General features: G+C 40.5%; 1 protein-coding gene across 16 annotated transcripts in view; it reads right to left on the reverse strand.

The window, feature by feature from the left end:
* Window positions 1–24,339, reverse strand: part of FGGY (FGGY carbohydrate kinase domain containing) — a 484,689-nt gene that overhangs the window by 397,495 nt on the left and 62,855 nt on the right. For 11 of the 16 annotated variants that reach the window (XM_020882047.2, XM_070468088.1, XM_070468090.1 and 8 more), the window contains one exon: window positions 11,941–12,029. The exons of the other annotated variants lie outside the window; for them this stretch is intronic. In XM_020882047.2, the coding sequence (XP_020737706.2) occupies window positions 11,941–12,029 (89 nt within the window). The remainder of the gene's footprint in view (window positions 1–11,940; window positions 12,030–24,339) is intronic. 16 annotated transcript variants of the gene reach the window in all.

Below are 24,339 nucleotides of genomic sequence, written 5' to 3' on the forward strand. Positions count from 1 at the left end.
GGAGGAGGGCATGGCAACCCATTCCAGTATTCTTGCTTGGAGAATCCCCATGGACCAAGAAGCCTGGCAGGCTACAGTCCATGGGTCCCAAAGAGTTGGACATGACTGAGCGACTAAGCACAGCACAGCACATACCATCATACTGTTTGTTTTAAAATGAGGTATCCCATCCCAAGATTGTTCCACTTTATTGTACTAAGGAGCAAACAAGATTAAATTCGAAAAGTGATACAAGGTCTCAGGGAAAACTGTTAAGTAAAGAAAACGCTACAGAGCTACTCAATTGGAAAATTACAGTGATACTGGCCATTATCTCTCAGGTGTAAGCACTCACATCTAGGGGTGTGTGTGTGTGTGTGTGTGTTGGAATATTACTCAGCCAAAACAAGAATGAAATACTGCCATTTACAGCAACATAGACCCAGAGATTATCATACTAAGCAAAATAAGCCAGACAGAAAAAGACAAATATCATATGATATCACTTATATGTGGAATTTCACTGAAAAAAGATACAAATGAAATTATTGACAAAACAAAAATAGACCCACAGACATAGAAAAGAAACTTAGGGTTACCAAAGGAGAAAAGGGAGGGAGAGTGACAAATTAGAGGATTTTTTATGGGATTTATTAATTCCATAAAATATAGGATTAACATATATATATACACACTACTATACAGAAAATAACCAACAAGAACCTACTGTACAGTACAAAGAACTATACTCAAAATTCTGTAATAACCTAAGGGAATATATATATATATATATGTCTGAATCACTGTGCTATACACCTGAAACCAACACAACATTGTAAATCAACTGTACTTCAACATATGTATGTCACTTCAGTCGTGTCTGACTCTTGGCAAACCTATGGACTATAGCCTGCGGGGTTCCTCTGTCCATGGGATTCTCCAGGCAAGAATACTGGAGTGGGTTGCCACGCCCTTCTCCACAGGATTTTTCAGACCCAGGGATCAAACCCATGGCTCTTATGTCTTCTGCACTGGCAGGTGGATTTTGTACCACTAGCACCACCTGGGAAGCCCCCACACCCCATACATATTTTATATATACATATATATATATATATTTTAAAAAGACCTGTTATCAGTGCCTTGATATCTAGATACATAGCCAAGTACTCAATACAAATTGGCTGTTATTATTTTTTTAAATTATGGAAACTAAGTAAATTCAAATTAGTTGCTCTAAATGAAGGGTGAACATCATAACCACCCAAGGTCACACATTTTTACCTCCTTTGTCCCAAAGGACAAAGGTAGGGATTCTTCATCTTTTCCATGGAGATTTGCTTTACTGATGACAAGTGAAAGAAGAAATCCTTCCCCAGGATTTCACTCAACATAGCAGATAACGAAGGTGGTCACTGACCCCATATTTAAGCAATACTGCAGGCAGCAGCAGGACTCCCAGCCTCCGGGGGTCTGTACCTCGATTCTGATGCTTTTGGTAGGTGTGGGTGAGAAACAATGATAGGAACACTGCACTCCCCTCCTGCTCCAACAGCCTGGATTTATTCAATTCTCTCCTGCCCCTCCCCAGACTTGCAGCCTCTGAACACCGATAGCCTGTGGTTTCCTGGCATCTGCTCATTTTTTCACACCCACAACAGCTCCTTGAGCTTTGGTGACACTCTCACACTCCCTGACTCACGGCACCGTGATCAAATCCATAGAAAGGCTATACAAAAGCTGCAAATGGGGGGAGCCAGGTTGCCCAACAGATTACTGTTTCTAAATGACCCATTGTCCACACCCCACCTGGAAGCTGTTTAACTAAATTTAGCTTCACCTTAAAAGTTAAGAATAAAACTAAAAAATAGAGACTAAAGAGAAAGATAAACGAAAGTAGAAACTTGTGTGCACTATTCTGTACAGGTTTCACCACAGTGCTCCATTTTCTCCCTAAAACAAAGCCATGACATTTTTGTCCCTCTTTAACCAAAAAAGGAACCTGGGATTGAGAAGGGTTACATAACTTACCCAAGTTCACCCAGGTAGTAAATGGCAGAGCAAATCTTTGAGCTAAGGAGTATTTGGCTCTAGCCCTTACATGCATTTGTACAGTTTAAATAAATGTATACCTACCTACTGTTAGACAAGATAGAGGAGGCCTCTTAGGTGGTCTATTAATACATACACAAAGAATAAGTGAAAGAGTGAGTGAATGAATGGATAGATGAAGGGAATTGTAAACTAAGGTTGTTTCAAATTTACATCACCTCCTCTATGACCTCTACCATGCTCACCCTTCTCTCTGTCACTATCACAGAAGGCTTATAAATCAGTATCTAGGATATCAATATTTACTGAGAAACAACAATTTGTGCTTATCTTTTTACTTTCTCAGTATTAATTCCCCCTTTTTTCTTTAGTAGTAAGAGAAAAAATTTTACTCAAGTCACAAGGCATTCAACTTTATCTGGCTCCACTCTAGCTGCGTGCGAGCATAAACCAATGATACGCAAGCAAAAGTTTTATGCAGATCTTCAAAGAACGCTATTTAAAAAGGCTAACTCAGGTGTGTACATCCTTTTTATGAAACTCCCACCTTCTTTCTTCCTGCTACATGGAATGTGGGCTGAAAAACCGAGACTCCAGCAGCCATTTTGAGGTCTCAAAGCCATGAGAAGCCTTTGAGGACAGAAGTCAGGCCCGAAGATAGTGAAGTAAAAATGCCAAAACAGTTAGTGTCCTTGATGACTTCATGGGACTTTCAAAGTAGCCCAAGACTGTACATCTGGATATATTTACAGAAGAGAATGAACACTTATGTGTTCAAACCACTGTGATTTTAAACTTTCTATTATTTCTATTACTCATCAGTGAAGAGATAAGGATCATGTTTCTTCTGTAAGAGTGAGAGAACTCTTTTTTCCCAAAAAATAAGGATAAAGGAAATCTAATATTTACAGGCCATTTCTCAGCACTATTAAAGATACTGAAAAATAAGCTGATGCAAGAGGATGACTGAATCATTTTTCATAGAACCTAGAACTGTTTTATACTGTTGTTCTGAGAACATAACCATAAAACAATGGAAATCAAAGAGTTTTTGCATCAATCATATCAGAAATAAATGATATTTTTCTCAGAATTCTTTAATTTTATGATACTACCTCTAGAATCCTTGTCAAGTTTCAACCAAGTTATGGCCAAAAAAATGTTACCTCTAGAATGACCTAAATTCAATCAGTTTTCCTTAAATTTAATAGATTGCTAACAAAAAAAATCAAGTCATTAACAACAATGAGAATCCATTTTGCACTTATGAAAGTAGCTATAATTAAAAAAAAAAAAAAAAAACAGGAAAACAAGCGTTGGTGAAGATGTAGAGAAATCAGAATCCTTATACATTGCTGGTGGGAATACTGAATGATGCAATTGGTATGGAAAAGTTCAGTGGTTCCTCAGAAAGCTAAACAAGGGATTGCCATGTGACCCAGCAATTAAACTCCTAGTTATGTACCAACAAGAACTGGAAGAGGAGGCTCAAAAATATATGCCAATATTTCTGGTAGCATTATTCATTATAGCCAAAAGGAAGAAATGACCCAATTATCCATCAAGGGTCCACCAACAGATGAATGGAAAAGCAAAGTGCAGTGCATGTATATAACGGAATATCATTCAGCCATAGACAGGAAGGAAATTCTTACACATTACAACATGGATGAATATTGAAAGCAGTATTGATAAGCCAGACATATAAAATCCTACTTATATGAGATATCTATAATAGGCAAATTCATAAAGATAGAAAGCAGGTTGGACATTAACAAGGACAGAGGGAAGGAATGAACTGGGAGTTGTTACTTAATGGTTAGAATTTGTATTTGAGTAATAAGTCTTGGAGATAGTGGTAACAGCTGTTCAACACCATGAATGTGATTAACGCTATGGAACTGTATACTTAAAATGGCTTAAATGGTAAATTGTATGCTGCAAATATTTAGCTATTATAACTTAAAATAATCCATCAAAAGCACTGGCCTATATAAATGAGTGCCTTGTATAGTATATGAATTCTTTCTCAATAAAGCTGTTTTTTTAATCAAATCTTATCTTAGATATGCAATGAGAGAAGTGATCAGGACATCAAGTACGAAGGAAGGGATGGGGCAGCAGGCACGTCACCAGAGGCAGATATTATCATAGAAGTCTCTCCGTCCCTCCTCAGGCTGCCGTCTTGGCCTGCAGGGAGCGTGAGACGGCTACCCACTGGCTCTCTCCACTAAGAGCAGCACCAGAGGAAGCAGAGCCGACTTTGCACCCCAGAGTCCCTGACTTAATTTTCTCCAAGGGGGTAAGGGAAATCCATCTGACAGCTGTGATACTGGAATATATTAAGCCATGTTTTAAGGAGTCACTGTGTTAAAGATAAGCTGATAAGTCATTCTTAGAATAACATGGAGCCCACACTGTTGCTCTCTATGACCAGGTGCAACCAGCATGCCTTGGCTTCAGGAAAGCACACCTGAGCGGCGTCCGCATTCATGTTGCTGACTCAGTTACTTGACTTGATATTTGGTTGGCACACCAGGCCAGCCTTCCTCCATATAAGTACACCTACACCTGCATACGTGGTTGCTGGTTTAGCCTCATTTCTGAGTTGCTTTATTCCATCCAGTATACTAGAAGCTCTACACATTAGAAGTTAATGAGTATTTTCTAAAATAACGAGGTAGGTTTTCATTGTTCATTTCACTGTTCATAAAGAGCTAATATGCTCTTTATGTAGTCTCTATCAGTCAGAACCCCAATGGCAAGGAAAGGTGAGTGGCACTTTGAACACTTAACCAACAGGTATGTGCGTGTAAGTCACTCAGTCGTGTCTGACTCTTTACGACCCTAAGGACTGTAGCCCACCAGGCTCCTCTGTCCATGGAATTCTCCAGACAAGAAATGGGAGTAGGTTGCCATTCCCTTCTCCAGGGTATCTTCCCGACTGGGAGATTGAACCAGGGTTTCCCACATTATAGGCAGATTCTTTACTGTCTGAGTCACCAGGAAAGCCCCAGCCAAAGGGAACCTGTTGGGAATTTACACAGTGAGTGTGTTAGTGTAAGTCACTCAGTTGTGTCCGACTCTCACGACCCCATGGACTGGAGCCTGCTAGGCTCCTCTGTAAGGAATTCTCCAGGCAAGACTACTGGAGTGGGTTGCCATTTCCTACTCCAGGGGATCTTCCCAACCCAGGGATCGAACCCTGGTCCCCTTCATTGCAGGCAGATTCATTACCATCTGAGCTATTAGGGAAGCACTGGCAGGCAGGTTCTTTGCCACTAGCACCACCTGGAAAGCCCAAAATAGTGAGGATTAATGCTAACTGTCCTAAGTGTGATTAACAGCACTGTGGTTAGATAGGAGAAGGACAGCACTCTTGGGGACCACATTGCAGAATTTATGAGGGAAAATACGGTATTTGGAATTCATTTATAAGTGGCTTAGCAAAATAAACACATATTTGCATGTCAGAGCACTTTTGAGCACAATGTAACAAAAACATTAACTGAAGAATGTAGTTTATTGTGAAGATACAGTGTTCCATATATCATTTTCTCAACTTTTCTGTAGCTTTAAATTTTTTTTCAAAAATAATACCTTGGGGGAAACACTAAAACAAACAAACAAACAAACAAAAAAGAATGCTCAAAAAAAAAACTTAAACAAAAAATGAATGCTCACCAATATTTAAGAAAACACTGAAATCCAATATAAATATTAGTAGTTGACATAAATAGGTAATTGATACCTATAATACTAATAGTTATTGATGTTAATTGGCATAACTTAATAGAACAAGTAGTTAATAAATATAAGAAAAAGTAACTGCATTTAGTAATATAAATACACATTAAAATAAGCAATCATTTTAAGGTTAAAAATTGACACAGACATATCATACAGATATAGGACAGAATATTAAACAGGTATCAAAAACATGTTTTCAGATATCTAATGATATGAAAAATACAATAATGAGTAAAATTAATTTATAATTAATCTGCAAGGCAGATTTATAATAAACAAAACACAGTAATAACAATATAAATAATTTTACTAAATTTTTGAAATCTCAGAGATTATACTTGGAAGATGACTATAAATTTGGATCAATAACCTGCCAGAATCTTCTCCTAACAAATGAGCAAATAACCATAAGGAAAATAACAATATATTACTATCCATCAACCCCAAACATAGAAAACCATGAAAATCTGGACAATAAATGCCATTTTAAAAAGATTACAGTTCTAGAGAACATAAATTCATCTCTTAAAGTAGAAAATATTTACCGACAACCATCACGGAATTTTACATTGTCATGGGGGGAGAGAATATATAACATGTATTATTTATTATATATTATTAATTATTATTATTATATATTATATAGCATATATTAGTCCTTACGAAATGTGAGGAAAAGTGAACCTGAGATTCTAGAAGCTTAGTCCTGGTTTCCCACATGCCACAGGAAAGTCTCAGAAATTTTAACACATAACTTCTAAAGCAAACTAACCAAACAGTCTCTTGTGCGTAAGGAACCTGGTCATCATTTTTTTTAGTCCTAAGCAATAAAAACAAATGAATTGAGGACAAATCTCCTATGAAAATTCAAAATAATTTATGTAGATAACTCTATCCTTAAGAAAATAAAGCATAACTCCTTTCTACTCCTTGTTGTGGCCAGTGAATGGTGATTTCTTCCCAAAAAGTACAAGATAGGAAGAGGAAAGGAGTAACTTTACATTGGAGAAACCTGACAAACGATACCTCAGCCACAAGATCAAGGTCAACATCAACATGGATACCATACTAACAGTATGTACCCTTGATATGATATGATGTGATATGATATATGATATGACATGACATGATATGATAATAATAGTACTCAACAGAAAATGGCACTGTAGTCTTCCAAAAACATACTACTCATGTCTCATCATGAGATAAACATCAAACAAATTACATTAGAGGGACATGCTATAATATATATATATAACCACTCTTCAAAACCATCAAGATCATCAAAAACAAGAGAAAGTGGAGAAACTGTCAAAGCCATGAAGAGACTAAGGAGATATGATTACATGTATGTGGTATCTGAAATAGGATCTTGGAATTTAAAAAAAAAAAAGCCCATTAGGTAAAAGCTAAGGAAATATGACTAAGTACAGAATTTAGTTAATAATAATAGAGCAACACTGGTTCATCAATTGTTTATAAATGTTTCACACTAACATACTATGTTAATAATAAGGGAAACTGGGTGTCAAGTATATGGGAACTCTAACACTATCTTCACAACTTTTCTGTAAATCTAGAATTAATTTAACATAAAGCCTACTTGAAATTATAATTGAATTTAAAAGGACATACTTTTAGATAGTTGACAGAGTATTGCTAATCCTTGATAATCTAGGAGGAACTTCTCTCAGACCCCAGTGTTAGAAGTAGTTCTACTCCTGGACAGCAACTGGGTTCTCATCTGTTCACGCAGTTCATCTTGATTATGTTCTCACTTTTTCTTTGGTGACTAAGAAGTTTGGAAACAAATCTGTTGGTAATTAAGAAGAACCACATAGTTTCTATGATGTTCTTAACTTTATGTTATTCTATTAATATTTCACTCCATTGTGATTTCATTCCATTTTTAACATCTTTATCACTGTTTTTATCTTCTATTACTAGTCACTTCATATCTCTTCAGGGAGATTTATATGCATATATGGTTTTGTCTGATTACACAAAATTTTACTATACAAATTTCTGACTTCCCATTTCTCACGTTACCAAAATTCTGGACTATTAGCCACTAAAGGCTATGATGTGGCAAATTACTAAAACATGGAGCTTCAGTTCTTGAATGGTAAAATGGTGATAACATTACCTGTTTTACCTGATGGTTAGGAGGACTAATGGGGTTCACACTTGTTAAAATATTAGCTCAGATAGAGAGAATGCACTCAATAAATGATGATGATGATGATTATATAAATTACTGTTAACAAAAATAGCAATAACTATTTTCATCAATATAATGAAAAGAATGGGTTTCCCTGGTGGCTCAGTAGTGAAGAAGCCACCTGCCAATGCAGGAGGCACAGGAGACGCAGGTTTGATGCTTGGGTTGGGACGATCCCCTGGAGAAGCAAATGGCAACCCATCCAGTATTCTGACCTGGAAATCCCGTGGACAGAGGAGCCTGGTAGGCTACAGACCATGGGGTCGCAAAAGAGACACACCTTAGCAACTAGAACAACAACGATGAAAAGAATGGAGCTGACTTACAAATTAACCAAAGGCCAGAGTGATGCTTTTCTCAGTGACCCAGATAAACAAGAGTAGCTGTCATAGTTTGGAGGATAAAATCAATAAATAAACGGTGCAGGGCAAGCAAGAGAAGAGAGAAAAACAGATAAGAGGAAGAGGAAGACTTCTTACACAGTCACTGCCAAAAACAAGTCTGAAGGCTTAAGACAAGGTGAAATCTGATCACTTTTTAGCTATGACTCCATTAGAATAATAAAGAAAAAATAAAGGAAAAAAAAACCACCCTCTAGCCTTTTTGGCACCCATTTACCAAAAAGCTCCCAAAACAATCACAATAAGAGCCAGATAAACACCAAATCTGACCCTCTCATTGGCGCAGAGGATGCCAAGTTCATTTTCCACTGCCCAAAGTTTGTTTGGCATTGGTACATTCAAACACAGATCCTCATCTTCCTTATTCTAGAAGATGGACAGACAATGGGGAATTTTCATTACAAGAACTATGAATTCTTTAAATCCTACGTGCTACACATTTTAGCCACAGTACCTCTAACCCTAATCGGATGTCCAGATGAGGATCTGAATTTGAGTTGGGGGGATCAGTAGTAATTTCCTCCAGTTTCTCACAGACAGTACATGGCAGAGACACTGAACCCAGGTCCCCTGACTACAAGGGTTTCCCTCTTTCTGCTATGCCAGAAACTTAATGCAAAGATTCCCTGCCAAAATCGATAAAGAAAACTAAATAAAATTGCTAATTCTTTCAAAAACTTTCTCAGCGCTGTGTCAGAAGTTTTTCTGTCACCTCATTCAGTCAGTCCATACAATAACTCCATGGAGTAAGTACTGTCATTCCCCCAATTATGTTTATAATTGAGAAAGCTCAGAGGTTTCCTATTTCACCCTGATCATACAAGTTGAAACAGAGAAGAAAGAAAGAAAGAAGAGTTTGAAGAAATAATAGTAAAGACAGATGTAAGAGACGTGTGCTAGGCAGAGGGCAACCATCTTAACAAGAGGAATGTGATTCCCAGGGTCCAAGGTCTGTGGCTCAGCTTTTCAGGAAAGGGAAGCTGGAAGAGGGGCCTCTGAAGGTGCTGGCGAGTACGGGCAAAGGGTGGGCAAGGGGTCTGCAAATTCATACTAAGTACAATGAGTCATGAGTGTCTCAGTCAAGGAAAAAATGGCACGGATGACTGGACTAGTCAGTAAGTCATTTCTGAGCACTAATCTTTCTGCATCCTCAGGGTTTCAGATTGTCATGGGTGGGCAATGGAAGCCCCCAAGCATGGTCTGATAAGCCAACCAGAAGTTGTCCACTTTTAAATTCACCAAATTAATTTGATTCTTTAAAACACTTCCAATCCTTCGCAGGAATGGACCAACTTACCATCACATATTACTTCCATGTACTCTTTAGGCACTGTTGTCCCAACTTGCCTGACCATATAATTACCTGGGGCCTTTGTTAATCACACATATTCCCAGGTATCCCATGTAGATTCTGATTCAGTAGGCTTAAAACTGGAAGTCCTGGGTATTTGGGCTTTGAATGATCCAGCTGATTCCTATAAGCAGGCTAGTTTGGAAAAAACTGTTTTAACAGGACTTTGCCAATAGGCTTGCAAGGTACATTTTATAGATAAGGAAAGAGAGACACAGAGAAGGGAAGGCCATGCCCAAGGTCACCAAACTCTTGTGTGGCAGAACTGAGGATAAGTTACACTGTAACTCCACAGCAGATATGCCTGCCACAGCATTTGAATCTATCTGAGCCAGATCTAGTTTCAAAAGCAAGCTTCCTGGTGTCTTAACATGGCATCAGACACTTGGAAATGGGGGTGTGGACAATCTAGCACCATCAGAAAAAAAACAAGGGATAGTTAGGGAGCTTGGAATTGACAGTTAAAATAACCAACGAGGACCTAGTGTGCAGCACGGGGAATTCTGCTCAATGTCACGTGGTAGCCTGGAGGGCAGGGAGTTTGGGGGAGAATGGATACATGTATATGTATGGCTGAGTCACTCTGTTATACACCTGAAACTATCACAATATTGTTAATCAGCTATACTCCAATACAAAAAAAAGGTTTAAATAAAAAACAAAACAAAACCCAGGAAGACATCATTACACTGGACTGATTAACACCCAAGGAAAGAAAAGGAAAATTGAGGTCCTCTGCCATCTTTAGTTCTGCTTTTAAGTCCTCAAGGCTTGTAGGCAAACGGATTGTTACTAATACCCACACTATTAGCACTGCTTTGACTTCTAGGTTCATTTGGCTAAATTAATCAAAACACTTCCTTCACTACTGCACAAAAATAGAGGGAAAAAAAACTAGAGAAAGGCCCTTCCTGAAATAACTGTAGACAATCAATATCACAACAAAAGAGGAAGGTCCAGATGAGACATTCACCCAAAGTCCAGCTCCTCATTGATGGTAACAGATGATGGTGACTAATTGCAAGTTCTGGGGTCAAGTTCAGACCACTCCTCCAGAGCCCTCACCCCAGAGAAAGGTGGGTACCTGAGGTCTGCCAAGGCCATTTTTATATGCATGTGAATCCCCTCTACTCTAGCATTTCACTAAGAGGAGGGGAGAATAATCAACAAAATGAAATGTATCTTGTGAAATGTATCTTCTACTTTCCGGAAGGCCCTGCCACTGAATGTATACTATACTCTCATCAACTCTCCACTAGGAAAGCCCAAATCATACAAAATGAGACAAACAGAAAGAGCACAGGGAAGAAGGAACTCCCCATCCCAGCTTCTCATTAGTGTGAATAGAAAGGAAAATGGAGAATATTTAAAAGAGATGAATTTAAGATACACCTAAATATATACACTGAAGCAGGTTTATCTGTCCTTTGGGAAATGATCTTCTTCCTTATATGCAATTATGAGTCATTTCCAAGATAAGAAGACCCCTGCCCTTGTGCAGCCCCTGAAATTTGAGGTCAAGATGACAACAGGTTTGCATGCTTTGAGAGGTCATGCCCTATCTGTCCAAATATATGCACATCTGTGCACACATCCACTCTGTTTACTGCAGCAGCTGCAATCACACTTGAGTATTTTTTTTAATTGTCAGGTGTGTGCCAGATAGCACATGACTTATGTATAACACTCAAAATTTACTGAGAAATACTATTGATTTCAACATACATACCTTTATACTCTGGGATGATTCAGGTACATTGATACAAAAAGCAAAATAGCTTCATTAACACACCAATCTAGTTAAAGCTAAAATCAGCTTCTGTTAAAAAACGTATCTCTTGCCTTAATTTTAGGGGCCTAAAATGTTTCTTTTCTTCATCATGTAAAAAAGTGGCTTTGGAAAAACAGTCACATTTCACAAAGGACTATTCACATCTCCTTTAAATGTGTCCAATTTTAATGAATGGTCTTCACCTTGGATACACACATTCCAGGCCTCATAAAAACAATGGTGTTTGGGCATGTGCAGTGGAGGTGGAAGATGGATTCAAGATGTTTCAAGTATGCAAAATCACATGCAGATGTACAAACAGTACAACCAGTCAAAGCGAGTTAAGAAAGCAATATATATACAGACACCCAAGAATGGATGAACACAAATAAAATTCAACTTGTAATTAACATACCGTGCTGTGACACCTGTTGCCTTCCACGATAAGAAGTCTGGGAGATCAAAGAAATGTCCCGCCTTATCCCAGCAAGTCTCTCTCAAGTTCTGCCAAATTAAATATATATTAGAATCAATTACGGGCTTTTTTTCTCCTCCTCTCCTCTCTCAATAATGTTTCAAAATTTTCAAAACAAAAGCATAGCCAACAATGCCCAAGAAAACATCTGTGCAGGGTCTGGGAAGTGGTGGTGGGGAAGGGAGTATAAAAGCAGTACACAGGAAAGAAAAATTGGCAATTATTGATCCTTTCAAAAATGACTATAATTTCCCTTTTATTCCTCTTTGCCAATCTGGAGTGGGAAGAAGTACACTTTGCAAGGGTATGCAATCCATCTTTCCAGTGAAGGGCAAGGGGATACCTTTCAAGACATACAAAAAGACTTCAAAGCTGAACAGCTGTGAACTGGGGAGAAAAATCACACTAGAAAACTACCTGATGAAATGAGATGTGTCCTGCCATAAAAACGTCTCCCCACGCTGACAGGTTCCAAAAACAACAGGAATGATAGCCCCTTGTCCACAAAGAACTTCCAATCTAAGCCAGAGAGAATGGTACTGTATCAACCTATCCTTATACCTTTTTAAAATATTTGTTGCTTCCAATTTCTTCCACATTGCCAATTTGGCCAGATTTTTTTTTTCCCCCTTACCACCAGGCTTTTTCTTTTCTCTGCCACCTGTGTCTGGAACCCTCCTTCCTCACTTACCACCTTGTTTCTTCCCAGGGTTCACGCTGCCCTGCCCCTTTTGGTTAACCAGACCCACCCTTCCCTAGGGAGGTCATCCAGAATCTCCTCCTCAGTGGGGGTCTGGCTGTCATACAACCCCTATCACCTCACAAGTGAAAATGAAAGTGAAGTAACTCGATCGTGTCGGACTCTTTGCAACCCCATGGACTGTAGCCTACCAGGCTCCTCCATCCATGTGATTTTCCAGGCAAGAGTACTGGAGTGGGTTGTCATTTCCTTCTCCAGGGGGTCTTCCTGACCCAGGGACCAAATCCAGGTTTCCCACATTGTAGGTAGATGTTTTTACCATCTCAGCCACCAGGAACTATCATCATCTCACAAATATCTGTATAATGTTCTTCTCTCCTGCTAGACTGTAAGCTCCATGAGGCCAAGGACCTTCTCAGCTTCATGTACTGTAATATCCCACGATTGTCTTCTCTCCTCCCCCACACAGGACTGGACCCTTAGTTGTGAGATGCAAACCACATGACTCCAGTCCCAGTCTGGAGGCTCCCCCAGGGGTAGAAGACAACACACTTAACTGGACAAGGGACAGACATGTGACCTAGCTGGGCCAATTTGATTCTTTCTCCCAGAAATTTAGAATTGGGATCCAATTAGAGTCATTTAACTTCTGCCTTTGAGTGGAACAGGTGAGATAAAGCTGGAAACTGTGAAGTGGCCATTTTTTGCCAAGGACCTGGAGAAGTAGGACTTCATAAAGAGAAGAGCAATGCAGACAAGTGGCAGCAAGAAAGGTTTCCTACTATCCAGGCAACTCTCCGTGTCCTGGTTTCACTTATCCCCTCTCCAAGAGGCTACAACAAAAATGAATGCACCAAAAGCTTAAGGGTATCTTTGGGAACCCAGAGGCAACAAGGCAGAAACTCCAAAAGAGACATATTCCAGTATCAGCGAGCGGGTGATGTAGAGCAGACATTCAATAGACATGGGTTGACCAACCAGACCAACTGCTCATTTTCACCTTTCAAACTTTCTCAGATGAGGGGGCACTTCAGACTTTACAAAGGGTTTTCATGTGTATTATCTCCATTGCTTGTGGTTTAGTTGCTAAGTTGTGTCCAACTCTTTGCCACCCCATAGACTGCAGCCCACCAGGCTTTTCTGTCCATGGGATTTTCCAGATAAGGACCCTGGAGTGGGTTGCCATTTCCTGCTCCAGGGGATCTTCCTGAAGCAGGGATCAAACCCGCATCTTCTGCATTGGCAGGCAGATTCCTTACTGCTGAACCACCAGGGAAGCACCACGTGGCATACAAAAGTCCCAAGCGCTGCTCTATCTAATTTACAGACACACCACTGGCTTTCATCTACATTTGCCCTCAACTTCTATGAGTTCTTCCTATTTTCTCCTTCCCCATCTCAACTTTCAGAACACAGACACTCACAGCAGAGAAAATGAGTATTAACCCAGAACAGGGTTCCATTAAAACAACACTAACATCAAAAGGGCTCAGATGTAAAAGGCTGTATTAAGCCCATTTTCTGTTACTGCTGGTTGTTTTAAATTCCTAAGCATTTGGGTGAGCGCTTACATGTAGAAAGGGCTTCCCTGGTGGCTCAGATGGAAGAATCTGGCTGCAATGCAAGAGACCTGGGTTCAATCCCTGGATGAGGAAGATCCCCTGGGGAAGGGAATGGCTACCCGTTCCAGTATTCTTGCCTGAAGAATTCCATGGACAGAAGAGCCTGGCAGGCTACAGTCCATGGGGTCACATAGAGTTGGACACTACTGAGTGACTAACACATTTTCACTTTACAAGCAGAAAGGGCTAAACTTTGCTTTGAACACCCATACATCTTAATGGTTAAAAAAGTAACACTTAAAGTTAACTAAATAGACCAAATGTAGTTCTGAACTAGCAGTACCTTTGTATACTAACAGATCACAGCCAGGAAATGGTAGCCTTTGACATGATGAGTCAAATGACTAGTCTGTCTTCTGGGTAGTCCTCCAGACTACATGCCCTGTGGTGTCAGTGATCAGTTCTCAAGGAGAAATGGCAGCCTCCTCCTAAAGACTCCAGAAATTCAAGACCAATCAGAAAAAAACCATGAAACGGCTGCAGCAACTATCAATGCTACCAGTCAAAGCCAGGCAATCTTCCTCCACTGGGAAAACAACTGCTTCTGTTAGATCTAGTATACAGTCATTACAGACCTGCAGAATCAGAGCTTTCAGCCTGTGGCCAGGCAGACAGGCCGCTGTGGACAATGGAACCTAGGCAGTACGTCTCAGGGAGAACTTCAGGCCTCTGGCCAGAAAGAGAAACTTCAGGGGCAGGAGGGGCAAGGCAACCTGGTGGGTCACCTTTTCTTGAGACAATGCCAGCATCACCAGGCAAAGTCAGAGATCCCAGCTCAAACTCTCCATAGAATGAGACACCAGAAATGGTATCACATTAGGAGTGTGGAGTATCCTTAAGAATGCCTGTGGTCTCGGGAGAGAAGACAGCAGTATATATATATACTCCCTGTCTTCTCCACAAAAGCAAAGTCTGCAACTTAGCCAGAAAAGGAGAGGGGGCAAGCATATGCTTGGATGAAAGGGATGCTCCGAAAGCCCGATCCCTTACTGGGAGATGTTGACACTGCTTACCAGGCTCCCATGATGTTCTTAGGTTGGGCTACATGATTCACAAGTGTTTAGTCATCACATGGCAGACTGGCCAAGGGCCTATTACCCCCTGTGGATGGATTTTTAATCCAGTTCTATGAGAAAATCTCTCCATCTCTGCCCCTCCCCAGTCAGTAGAGTCCCACCCCAGGGTCTCAATCTTACTGAATTAATTCTACCTTTGGAACCACTGGGCCTGCATCAGACCAGTGACTGTGCTCTTAGATTCTCCAACAGCTTACAACAGTGCCCCCGTCTCAAGACAGTGCGTTGTCTCATTGGATTCTCAGGATGGTTCAGAGGTTGTAGGTGATACACAATAGTCCACATGTCAAGGATATAGAAACTGATGTTCATGTGATAATACTTTGCTCACAGTCAGAGACTTTGCCCAAAATTGCTCAAGACTTTGCCCAAACCTGCTCTAAAGTGAGGGTTCCTTTTTTCCACCAGGCCACAGTCACCACCCTGAAGCTCCCTGTTTCATCAGAGCTGTGGGTTTTGACCTTTTGAAAGCATTATGATAGAAGCTATTGCTGACAAAGGTTGGTATATAGTCAAAGCTATGGTTTTTCCAGTAGTCATGTAGGGATGTAAGAGTTGGACCTAAGAAAGCTGATGCTTGAGAAGACTCTAGGAAGTCCCTTGGACAGCAAGATCAAACCAGTCAATCCTAAAGGAAATCAACCCTGAATATTTATTGGAAGGACTAACACTGAAGCTTCAATAATTCAGCCAACTGATGAGAAGAGCCAACTAAGATCCAGATGCTGGGAAAGACTGATGGCAGGAGGAGAAGGGAGCAACAGAGAATGAGATAGTTGGATGGCATCACTGACTCAAGGGACATGAGTTTGAACAAACTCCAGGAGATAGCGAAGAACAGGGAAGCCTGGTGTGCTGTAGTTCACTGGGTCACAGAGAGTCAGACATGACCCAGTAACTGAACAACAACAAGAACATTAAATTTCAGAGATTTCACTTTCAATCCTGGGCAACTCACTTAACTTCTATATCCTTCAAAACCCTCATAACACACAAATGGTACATGGGCTGGAGTGAACACAGAGCAGGTCCCCATCACAAGATGTGTAGACACATCTCATAATGTGGGCACTGAATCCAGTTCAAACTAGGAGGTCTCTGTGCTGAAGGAGTTAAGTCTCTCCTACAGTTACCAAGCAACATACAAAAAGTAGCATTTTCAAGAAAAAAAAAAAAAAGAAGGAAATCAGGGGTTATTGGGGTGTGTGACTTGGCAAACAAGGCTTCTGCATTCCAATAACAATCCTTTGAGCTAAGCAATCCCTTAGGCTTGGAAGCCACCAAAGAGAACAACTCTTTTTTTTTTTTTAATCATCTATTACTTCATTAAAACCACAGCCTTTCTTGGGAGGAGATTACCACTCAAAGCACACACAGCTTTGGGTCTCAGCAGAGGCTGGAGGTGGAGTAGCAAATCCAAGGTTCAAGGCCAGGCAGCAACCAGCCTACCAGCTTTCACCCTTTCCTTCTCACTGCCATGTCCAAGGAGGCAGTGAGGTCTCCGCTGGCTTCTAGATCTTCTAGATGCCAAGGGAACTTTGGGATAAAATGAAGCAGATGCTGCAATGTATGTCGGGAGATGCCAGGGTCCAGGAACAGCATGGGAAAGTAGGGGTGACCAGTTAAAAAGGGATCATCAGGTATTTTGTTATGACTTGCAAAAGCATTTTATCTGGGCTTCCTGCTGTGTACACTGAATGAAAGGGAGGAACAGAGCTTCCTACTTCCCCTCCCAGTAAAGGATCCTACTGGATCATCTCCAATACTCACGTTTTCCACACAAGGACATTCTGAAAAGAAAAAACTTATCCTCACTCTACATTTAGGACTGAGAAGTAGGGCACAGGCTAATAGCCCAGAGAGGAGAGATGTTTCAAGAAAAAATTTTAATCCTTAATGTCATTCTTAAAAAAAATAAAATAAAATGCCAAAAACATGGACTGGGTCATAATCCCCAACTAGAAACTTTCCAGAATGAATGAAACAACCGTGCTTCAAACTCCCATCTACAGAGAAAAAAGAGCAAACACTGGAGATATTTCAAGTCAGACAGACAGAGATGCTGAGAGGTTTGTGCTACCAGAGGTATCTTTCTAAAAAACTTAAAACATACCATGACATTTCTTTGTTTAAAATGGTTCGACAGTTCCCCATGGCCTGGAATCACATTTTATCTCCTTGGCACAGCTCTCGGGACACTTAACCTAGCTCCAACTTGGCCATTACTTGTATGACTCCTTCTGGGCTCACTGCCCATCACCTCTTTCTTCACCACTCCCCATCCTGATCTCACCTCATTTCTTTCCCTTCCCCAAACGCACTGTACTCTTTCATACTCCCCTGTATCTGTCGAGGCTGAAGCCTCTACTATGGGATCAACTTTCCCATCTTCTCTCATGATCAAATGTCTACCTGATTCAAATGAAGCTCAAATGTCACCTTTTCAATGAATCTCTCCACTCATTGCTGAGTCCTTATTATATACTCATACACCTAAGTCCATCTCAAAAGGACAAACTCCTGGAGGGCAAAAGCCAGCTAACTCCTGGAGAAAAAAAAATGCAAAAAGTTTCAGGAGGTATAAAGAAATTTAAGACCAAACACTTTTAAAGTAAAATTACAATGAAGCTGGAGAAAGATGTGTGCAAAGGAAACGGTCAGTAATGAATAAGATGATGTATGATGATCATGTAATGAGCCTGATACCAAGGTTTGGTGAGTCAGCCTCATAACTCATTTTTTTGTGTGTGGCCATATATCTACCCCTTAATGACTAATCATAGACATTGTTCAGAGAAGGGAAAGGGCTTTGGGGCCGAGGTGGCTAAAAAAGACTTTATGGCAGAGAGATTTGAGCTGAAGCCTAAAGATCAAGTAGAAAAAAATATTTATGCTTCTGCTGAGAATGACACCCAAAAAACAAATGTACAGACACCAAGGGTTTAAGAGAAGTGGGATAAACTGGGAAATTGGGAATGACACATATAAACTCTACTGATACTGTGTATAAAATAAGTAGTGAGAACCTACTATACAGCTCAGAGAATTCCACTCTGTGCTGTGTGATGACCTAGACGGGGAGGAAATACAAAAAAGAGTGGATATGTGTATACATACAGCAGATTCATTGTGCTGTTCAACAGAAACTAGCATGACACTGTAAAGCAACTATATTCCAATAAAAATTAATTAAAAAATAAAATAAAAGTGAATCTTCCTCAAAAATAAAATAAACTGACAAGGTAGAGTACTCCCTTTAGAGAAGGATTTGTTTTACTGTACCTTCACAGACTTTATTCATAAAATGAAATAATTCCATTGGAAGATTTCAATTAATCTTCAAGAACTAGATATATATATATATGCATCCTTTCCCCACACCTTCCCTGAAGCCCTGCTATTATACAGAAAGGTGAATTTATAATCCACACTGGAAATGATTCCCTCACAGTAAAAATGTTATCATTTGCATGAAAACTGATCATATTCTGCAAGGCTGACTTTGCCCAGGATGTGATACCACCACAAGCATTAGGAAAACAAGGCTTTGGTATGTGGGCTCTAAGAACCTTGGAGTCAGGCAGACTTGAGTTTGATTACTGCCCTTGCCACTTCCCAACTGTGTAGCTTTAAGCAAATTAATTTCTCTAAGCCTCAGTTTCCTCCGATGCCACATGACTAGCACTGACCTCAAAGGACGTTGCGAGGGTTAAGTGAAATAACATGGAGTGCCTAATAAGTCAATGGATCTTACTCTAATTACTGCTGCGAGCTTCATGAGTTTTAAAACACTTTGACATGCATGATCTCATCAGATCTGCCTAATCCTTTAAGGCAATGAATAAGGGAAAGGCAAGAAATTATAAACCTCACCTTGCAGGTTGACAAAGTAAAATCCAGAAAGGGATCACAACTGTCCCAAGGTCACACAACACTTCAGTGGAAAGACAGACTAAAACGTATCAACAGATCCCTAATACCTGGCCTCTTGCTAGTCAGGGGTCTGCCTCCCCTACAGCACAATAAAGTGAAGAAGGGAGAAAAGAGAAAGATACTATGGTGACCTAGATACACAGTTGCAAGTAGACAATACTGTCTCTGGAGGGGAGGATCCTAACAGAAGAGAGGACATTGGACTGGGTAAGGTCTTGGAACAGACATGACATAAAGTGGAAGATTTGGACAAATAGAGGTTGAGTGGGGTCTTGCTTACCACTTCTTTCTCCTGGACTCCTTCAATGCCCTTCTCATCATTGCTTTTCTATCTCCTTCCTGAGCAACTTTTCTTTAGTTTCCCTTTAAACGCTGATGTTCTTGTTTCATCTAAATGTTCTTCTCATTGTTCATGTGCTCCCTGAACAAGTTTAATTGTTTCCAAGGTTCTAGCCAACTACAAGTCAAATAACATGCATGATCTCAAACTGCCCCACTGCACCTCTAACTTGACAGGTCCATAACAGAATCCATTATTTTCCCCAAATGTTTCCCTCCTCCTCAGTGTACTAGTTACCCAATAAGTCATCTTCTCCTCTCTCACTGCTTATATCCAATCATCCTTCTAGTTTAAATTCACAATTAATCCATGAAGCAGTTCCCACCTCGTCATCCCCCTGTAGTAGTCAGAGCTCTCCAAAGAAAAAGAATCAATATAGAAATGTAAGTTGGTGCAGACACTATGGAAAACAGTATGGAGCTTCCTCAAAACAGTAAAACTAGAGTTACCATACAATCCAGCAATCCCACTCCTGGATATACCCAGAGAAAACTACGATTCAAAAAGATGCATTCTCCCCGATGTTCACAGCAGCATTATTCACAATAGCCAAGACATGGAAACAACCTAAATACTCATCAACAGATGAATGGATAAAAAAGATGTGGTACATATATACAATGGAGTATACTATACTCAGTCACAAAAAAGAGCAAATTAATGCCATTTACAGCAACGTGGATACAACTACAGATGCTCATACTAAGTCAGAAGGAAAAAGACAAACATGATATCACCTATATGTGGAATCTATAATATGAGACAAATGAACTTACCTACAAAACAGAGACAGACTCATGGACATAAATGACTGCCTTGTGTTTGCCAAGGGGGAGGGGGCTGGGGAAGGGATGGATTGGCAGGTTGCAGTAAGCAGATGCAAACCATTATATATAAAACAGGTAAACAACAAGGTCCTACTGTATAGCACAGAGAACTATATTCAATATCCTGTGATACACCATAATGGAAAAAACACAAAAAATTACATATGTGTATAAATGAATCACTTCGCTATACAGCAGAACATAACATGGTAAATCACCTATACTTCATCGGAAAAAATAAAGAAGGTGAACCTGTTTCTCCACCACATGAATTGGGGCTGGGCATAGCACCTGGTTTAACCAGTGCAGTGAAGCAGAAGCACCACTGTGATAGTCCTGAATAGAGGTCTCAAAGACCTTGCTTTTTTTCTCCTTGGAGTGTAGAGCGGCAGCATGAGGAAACTCAGAAACCTGGAGGATGAGAGGACCCTTGGAGCAAAAACAAACCATCTCGGCTAAGGCTCCATGCTTTCAAGAGAGGTGAGCAGAGCCCAGATCAGGAAAGTCAGCAGCCCTCCAGGGACTCTTGAACACATTCAGTAGAGACCAGAAAATCCATTTCCCTTAGCCCACCCCAAATCAGTAACCTATGTAATTACAAGGTAAATAAGTTGTTGCTTTTTTACTCTATTAAGTGCTGAGGTGGTCTGTTATCTCCCTAGCTGATATGGCCTCTTTCAAACTCTCAGTCAGTCAGTTCAGTTTCTCAGTCATATCCAACTCTCTGAAACCTCATGAATTGCAGCTCGCCAGGCCTCCCTGTCCATCACCAACTCCCGGAATTTACTCAAACTCATGTCCATTGAGTCGGTGATGCCATCCAACCATCTCAACCTCTGTCGTCCGCTTCTCCTCCTGCCCTCAATCTCTCCCAGCATCAGGGTCTTTTCCAATGAGTCAACTCTTCACATGAGGTGGCCAAAGTACTAGAGTTTCAGCTTCAGCACCAGTCCTTCCAATGAACACCCAGGACTGATCTCCTTTAGGATGGACTGGTTGGATCTCCTTGCAGTCCAAGGGACTCTCAAGAGTCTTCTCCAACATCACAGTTCAAAAGCATCAGTTCTTCGGCGCTCAGTTTTCTTCACAGTCCAACTCTCAACCCCCTTCAATCCCCACCCTCTACACAGCCAATTAGAATATAATGGCCTACATAAAATGTATATTTGACTATGTAAATCACTCATTCATTCTTCATTTGGTATCCTCTACAGGTCAGGTTCTGTGCTCAGTGTTAGGGAAATGACAGCAAACAGCAGACACAGTTCCACCCAGGGAGCTTTCAAAGTTTTCTAGCACCTTGGGAGTTATTAAAGTCTAGGGACTTCCCTGGAGATCCAGTGGTTAAGACTCACCTTTCAGTGTGGGGGATGCAGGTTTGATCCCTGATGGCTAGCTAAAATCACACATGACTTGTAGTCAAAAAACCAAAATATAAAACAGAAGCAATATAGTAACAAACTCAATGAAGACTTTAGAAATGGTCCATATAAAAACAAACAAAAAAGACACTGTCTTCTTAAAAAAAAAAAGATTAAATTTATTTACATGTAAATTTATTACAAGTAAATCATGACTTGGCAGCTTCCTCTCTGATATTCTCCATCTCTGAGATACTGCACTAAACTGTCCTTTTCCTCACCATTATTATTACGTCTTTATCCACAGTATTGCTTATCTGGATGCCCTCCCTCTCTCACCTGGCCAACATGTGATCATCATTTAGGACTCACGCACTCCATGACATCCTCTGTGATTCCCCCACACGGAGTGGGGCGATGCTGTGCTATGCTCCTCCATAACACTCAGTGACTAGCCCCACCACGACACTTCCCATTGTCTGTTCACGTGTCTGTCTCCCTAGCTACACTGAAAACTCTTTAAGAGTCGTGGACTGTGTTTTTGTTCAGTCTCTCCGCTGCTAGGACCTTGCATTCTATCTGATGTATAGATGATGAATAACATTAGCTGAATGAATGAACAAATAAATGAATGAGCATAGATGTGCAACCTAAATAGAAGTTTATGGAAATGGAAATAACAAATGAATGGATAAATGAATGAGGTTGTGAATAAGGACTGTCCCAGTTTCTCTTTTCTCATTCAAGTTAATGGCTTTTCACTGTCTGTCTTAGGGGCACAGACATATCCTAGCCAAGCCAGACTGCCAGGAAGATAAATTTCTCTTCTCAGGGTGAGCAGGTCCTTTGGAGAAGTTTCATTTTAATTGGAAAATGGATTCATTCACTTCCTGGCTGGGACTCCTGGGTCAGTGCAGCACTACCCTGAACGTCTGCCAAGCATACTGGAGAGGGGGCTGAAGCGGGAAAAGTGCTCCATCAGATGTCGCGTGCTCTGGGACATCTGAGGACAAGCTGGTGGCGGATCCAGGCTGGCTCACAAGGAGGGCCTTCCTCTATTTTCTCCAGTTTCCTTCAACCCAAATGTTACTTACACCAACACATAAAGGATGGGTGTACTTCACAGTTGCATTTGGCCCTTCCTGGGGGCGGGGGTGTGTGTATGGACGTAAACAACCTAAATTTCCACTCACAGAAGGATGGATAAAGAAGACATGGTGCATATTATATGCATACATATATATATATGTACATCATATACACACACATAAATCATATGATATATATGTGTGTGGACAAGGTCCACAACTGAGAAATCCCTTCACTACTCAAGTAGTAGAAGATCAGAACTTCTTAAACTCTTCCTCATGATGATGCATAACAGTCCAACATCACAGAAAACATACTTTCTAAGGAACATTTCTGCACCTTCTGTGAAGAGTGCTTACAGAGGGCACTGAACACTATAAGGATTTTGTGGCCTGGCCCCAGGCTTCCCTTTAGCCTCATCTCTCAACACATTTGCCTTTCAGCACCACCCCTCCCCACTCTGTCCCTGATTCCTCAAACTGACTGACGCAATGGTAGCTCTAATAACACAGTGTTTTACTCCGCACCAAGGTGTCTTTGCACTCTCCATTGCTTCTTCTTCATAGACAGACTGCAAGAGTAAAATTCCCAGATCTAATACATCCTAGCCATGTGGCCTTGGGAAAGCTATTTAACTACGCTTCACTTCCATTTCTCTGTCTATGGTGATTACAGAGGGCAACAGTACCACCTTTACCACCCAGCTATTGACAGAACAATGAGCAAGTGTAGGTCAAGCGTCCAGAACATCTGGAACAGGGTAACCACTTCTTAAGTGATTTCTATATTAGTTAGAATGTCTGTTCCACCACATTTCCATTTTCAGGAAGGACAGTGGGCTTTGGAGACTGACACACTTTAGTTTAAACCTTGTTTCTCCCAAGGGAACCCTCCTACACTGTTGGTAGGAATGTAAATTGGTACAAACACTATGGAAAAGAGTTTGGAGGCTCCTCAAAAAGCTAGAACCAGAGTAACCATATGATCCAGCAACCCCACTCCTGGGCATACAGTGACAAAACTATAATTCAAAAGATGCATGCACCCCAATGTTCACTGTAGCACTGCTTACAATAGCCAACACATGGAAACAACATGAATGTCCATTGACAGATGAATAAAAAAGATGTGGTACATATATACAATGAAATACTCCTCAGTAATAAAAAAAATAATGCCATTTGCGGCAACATGGATATAACTAGAGATCATTATACTAAGTGAAGTTGGACAAAGGAAGACAAATAGATGGTACCACATATGTAGGATCAAAAATACAACACAAATGAACTTATCTACAGAACAGAAACAAACTTAGACATACAGAACAGATTTTTGGTTGCCAAGGGGGAAAGAAGGTGGGAGAGAGATAAATTGAGTTTGGGGTTGGC

The sequence above is a fragment of the Odocoileus virginianus genome, chromosome 5, assembly GCF_023699985.2.
Source record: "Odocoileus virginianus isolate 20LAN1187 ecotype Illinois chromosome 5, Ovbor_1.2, whole genome shotgun sequence".
In the NCBI taxonomy this organism is placed as follows: Eukaryota; Metazoa; Chordata; class Mammalia; order Artiodactyla; family Cervidae; genus Odocoileus; species Odocoileus virginianus.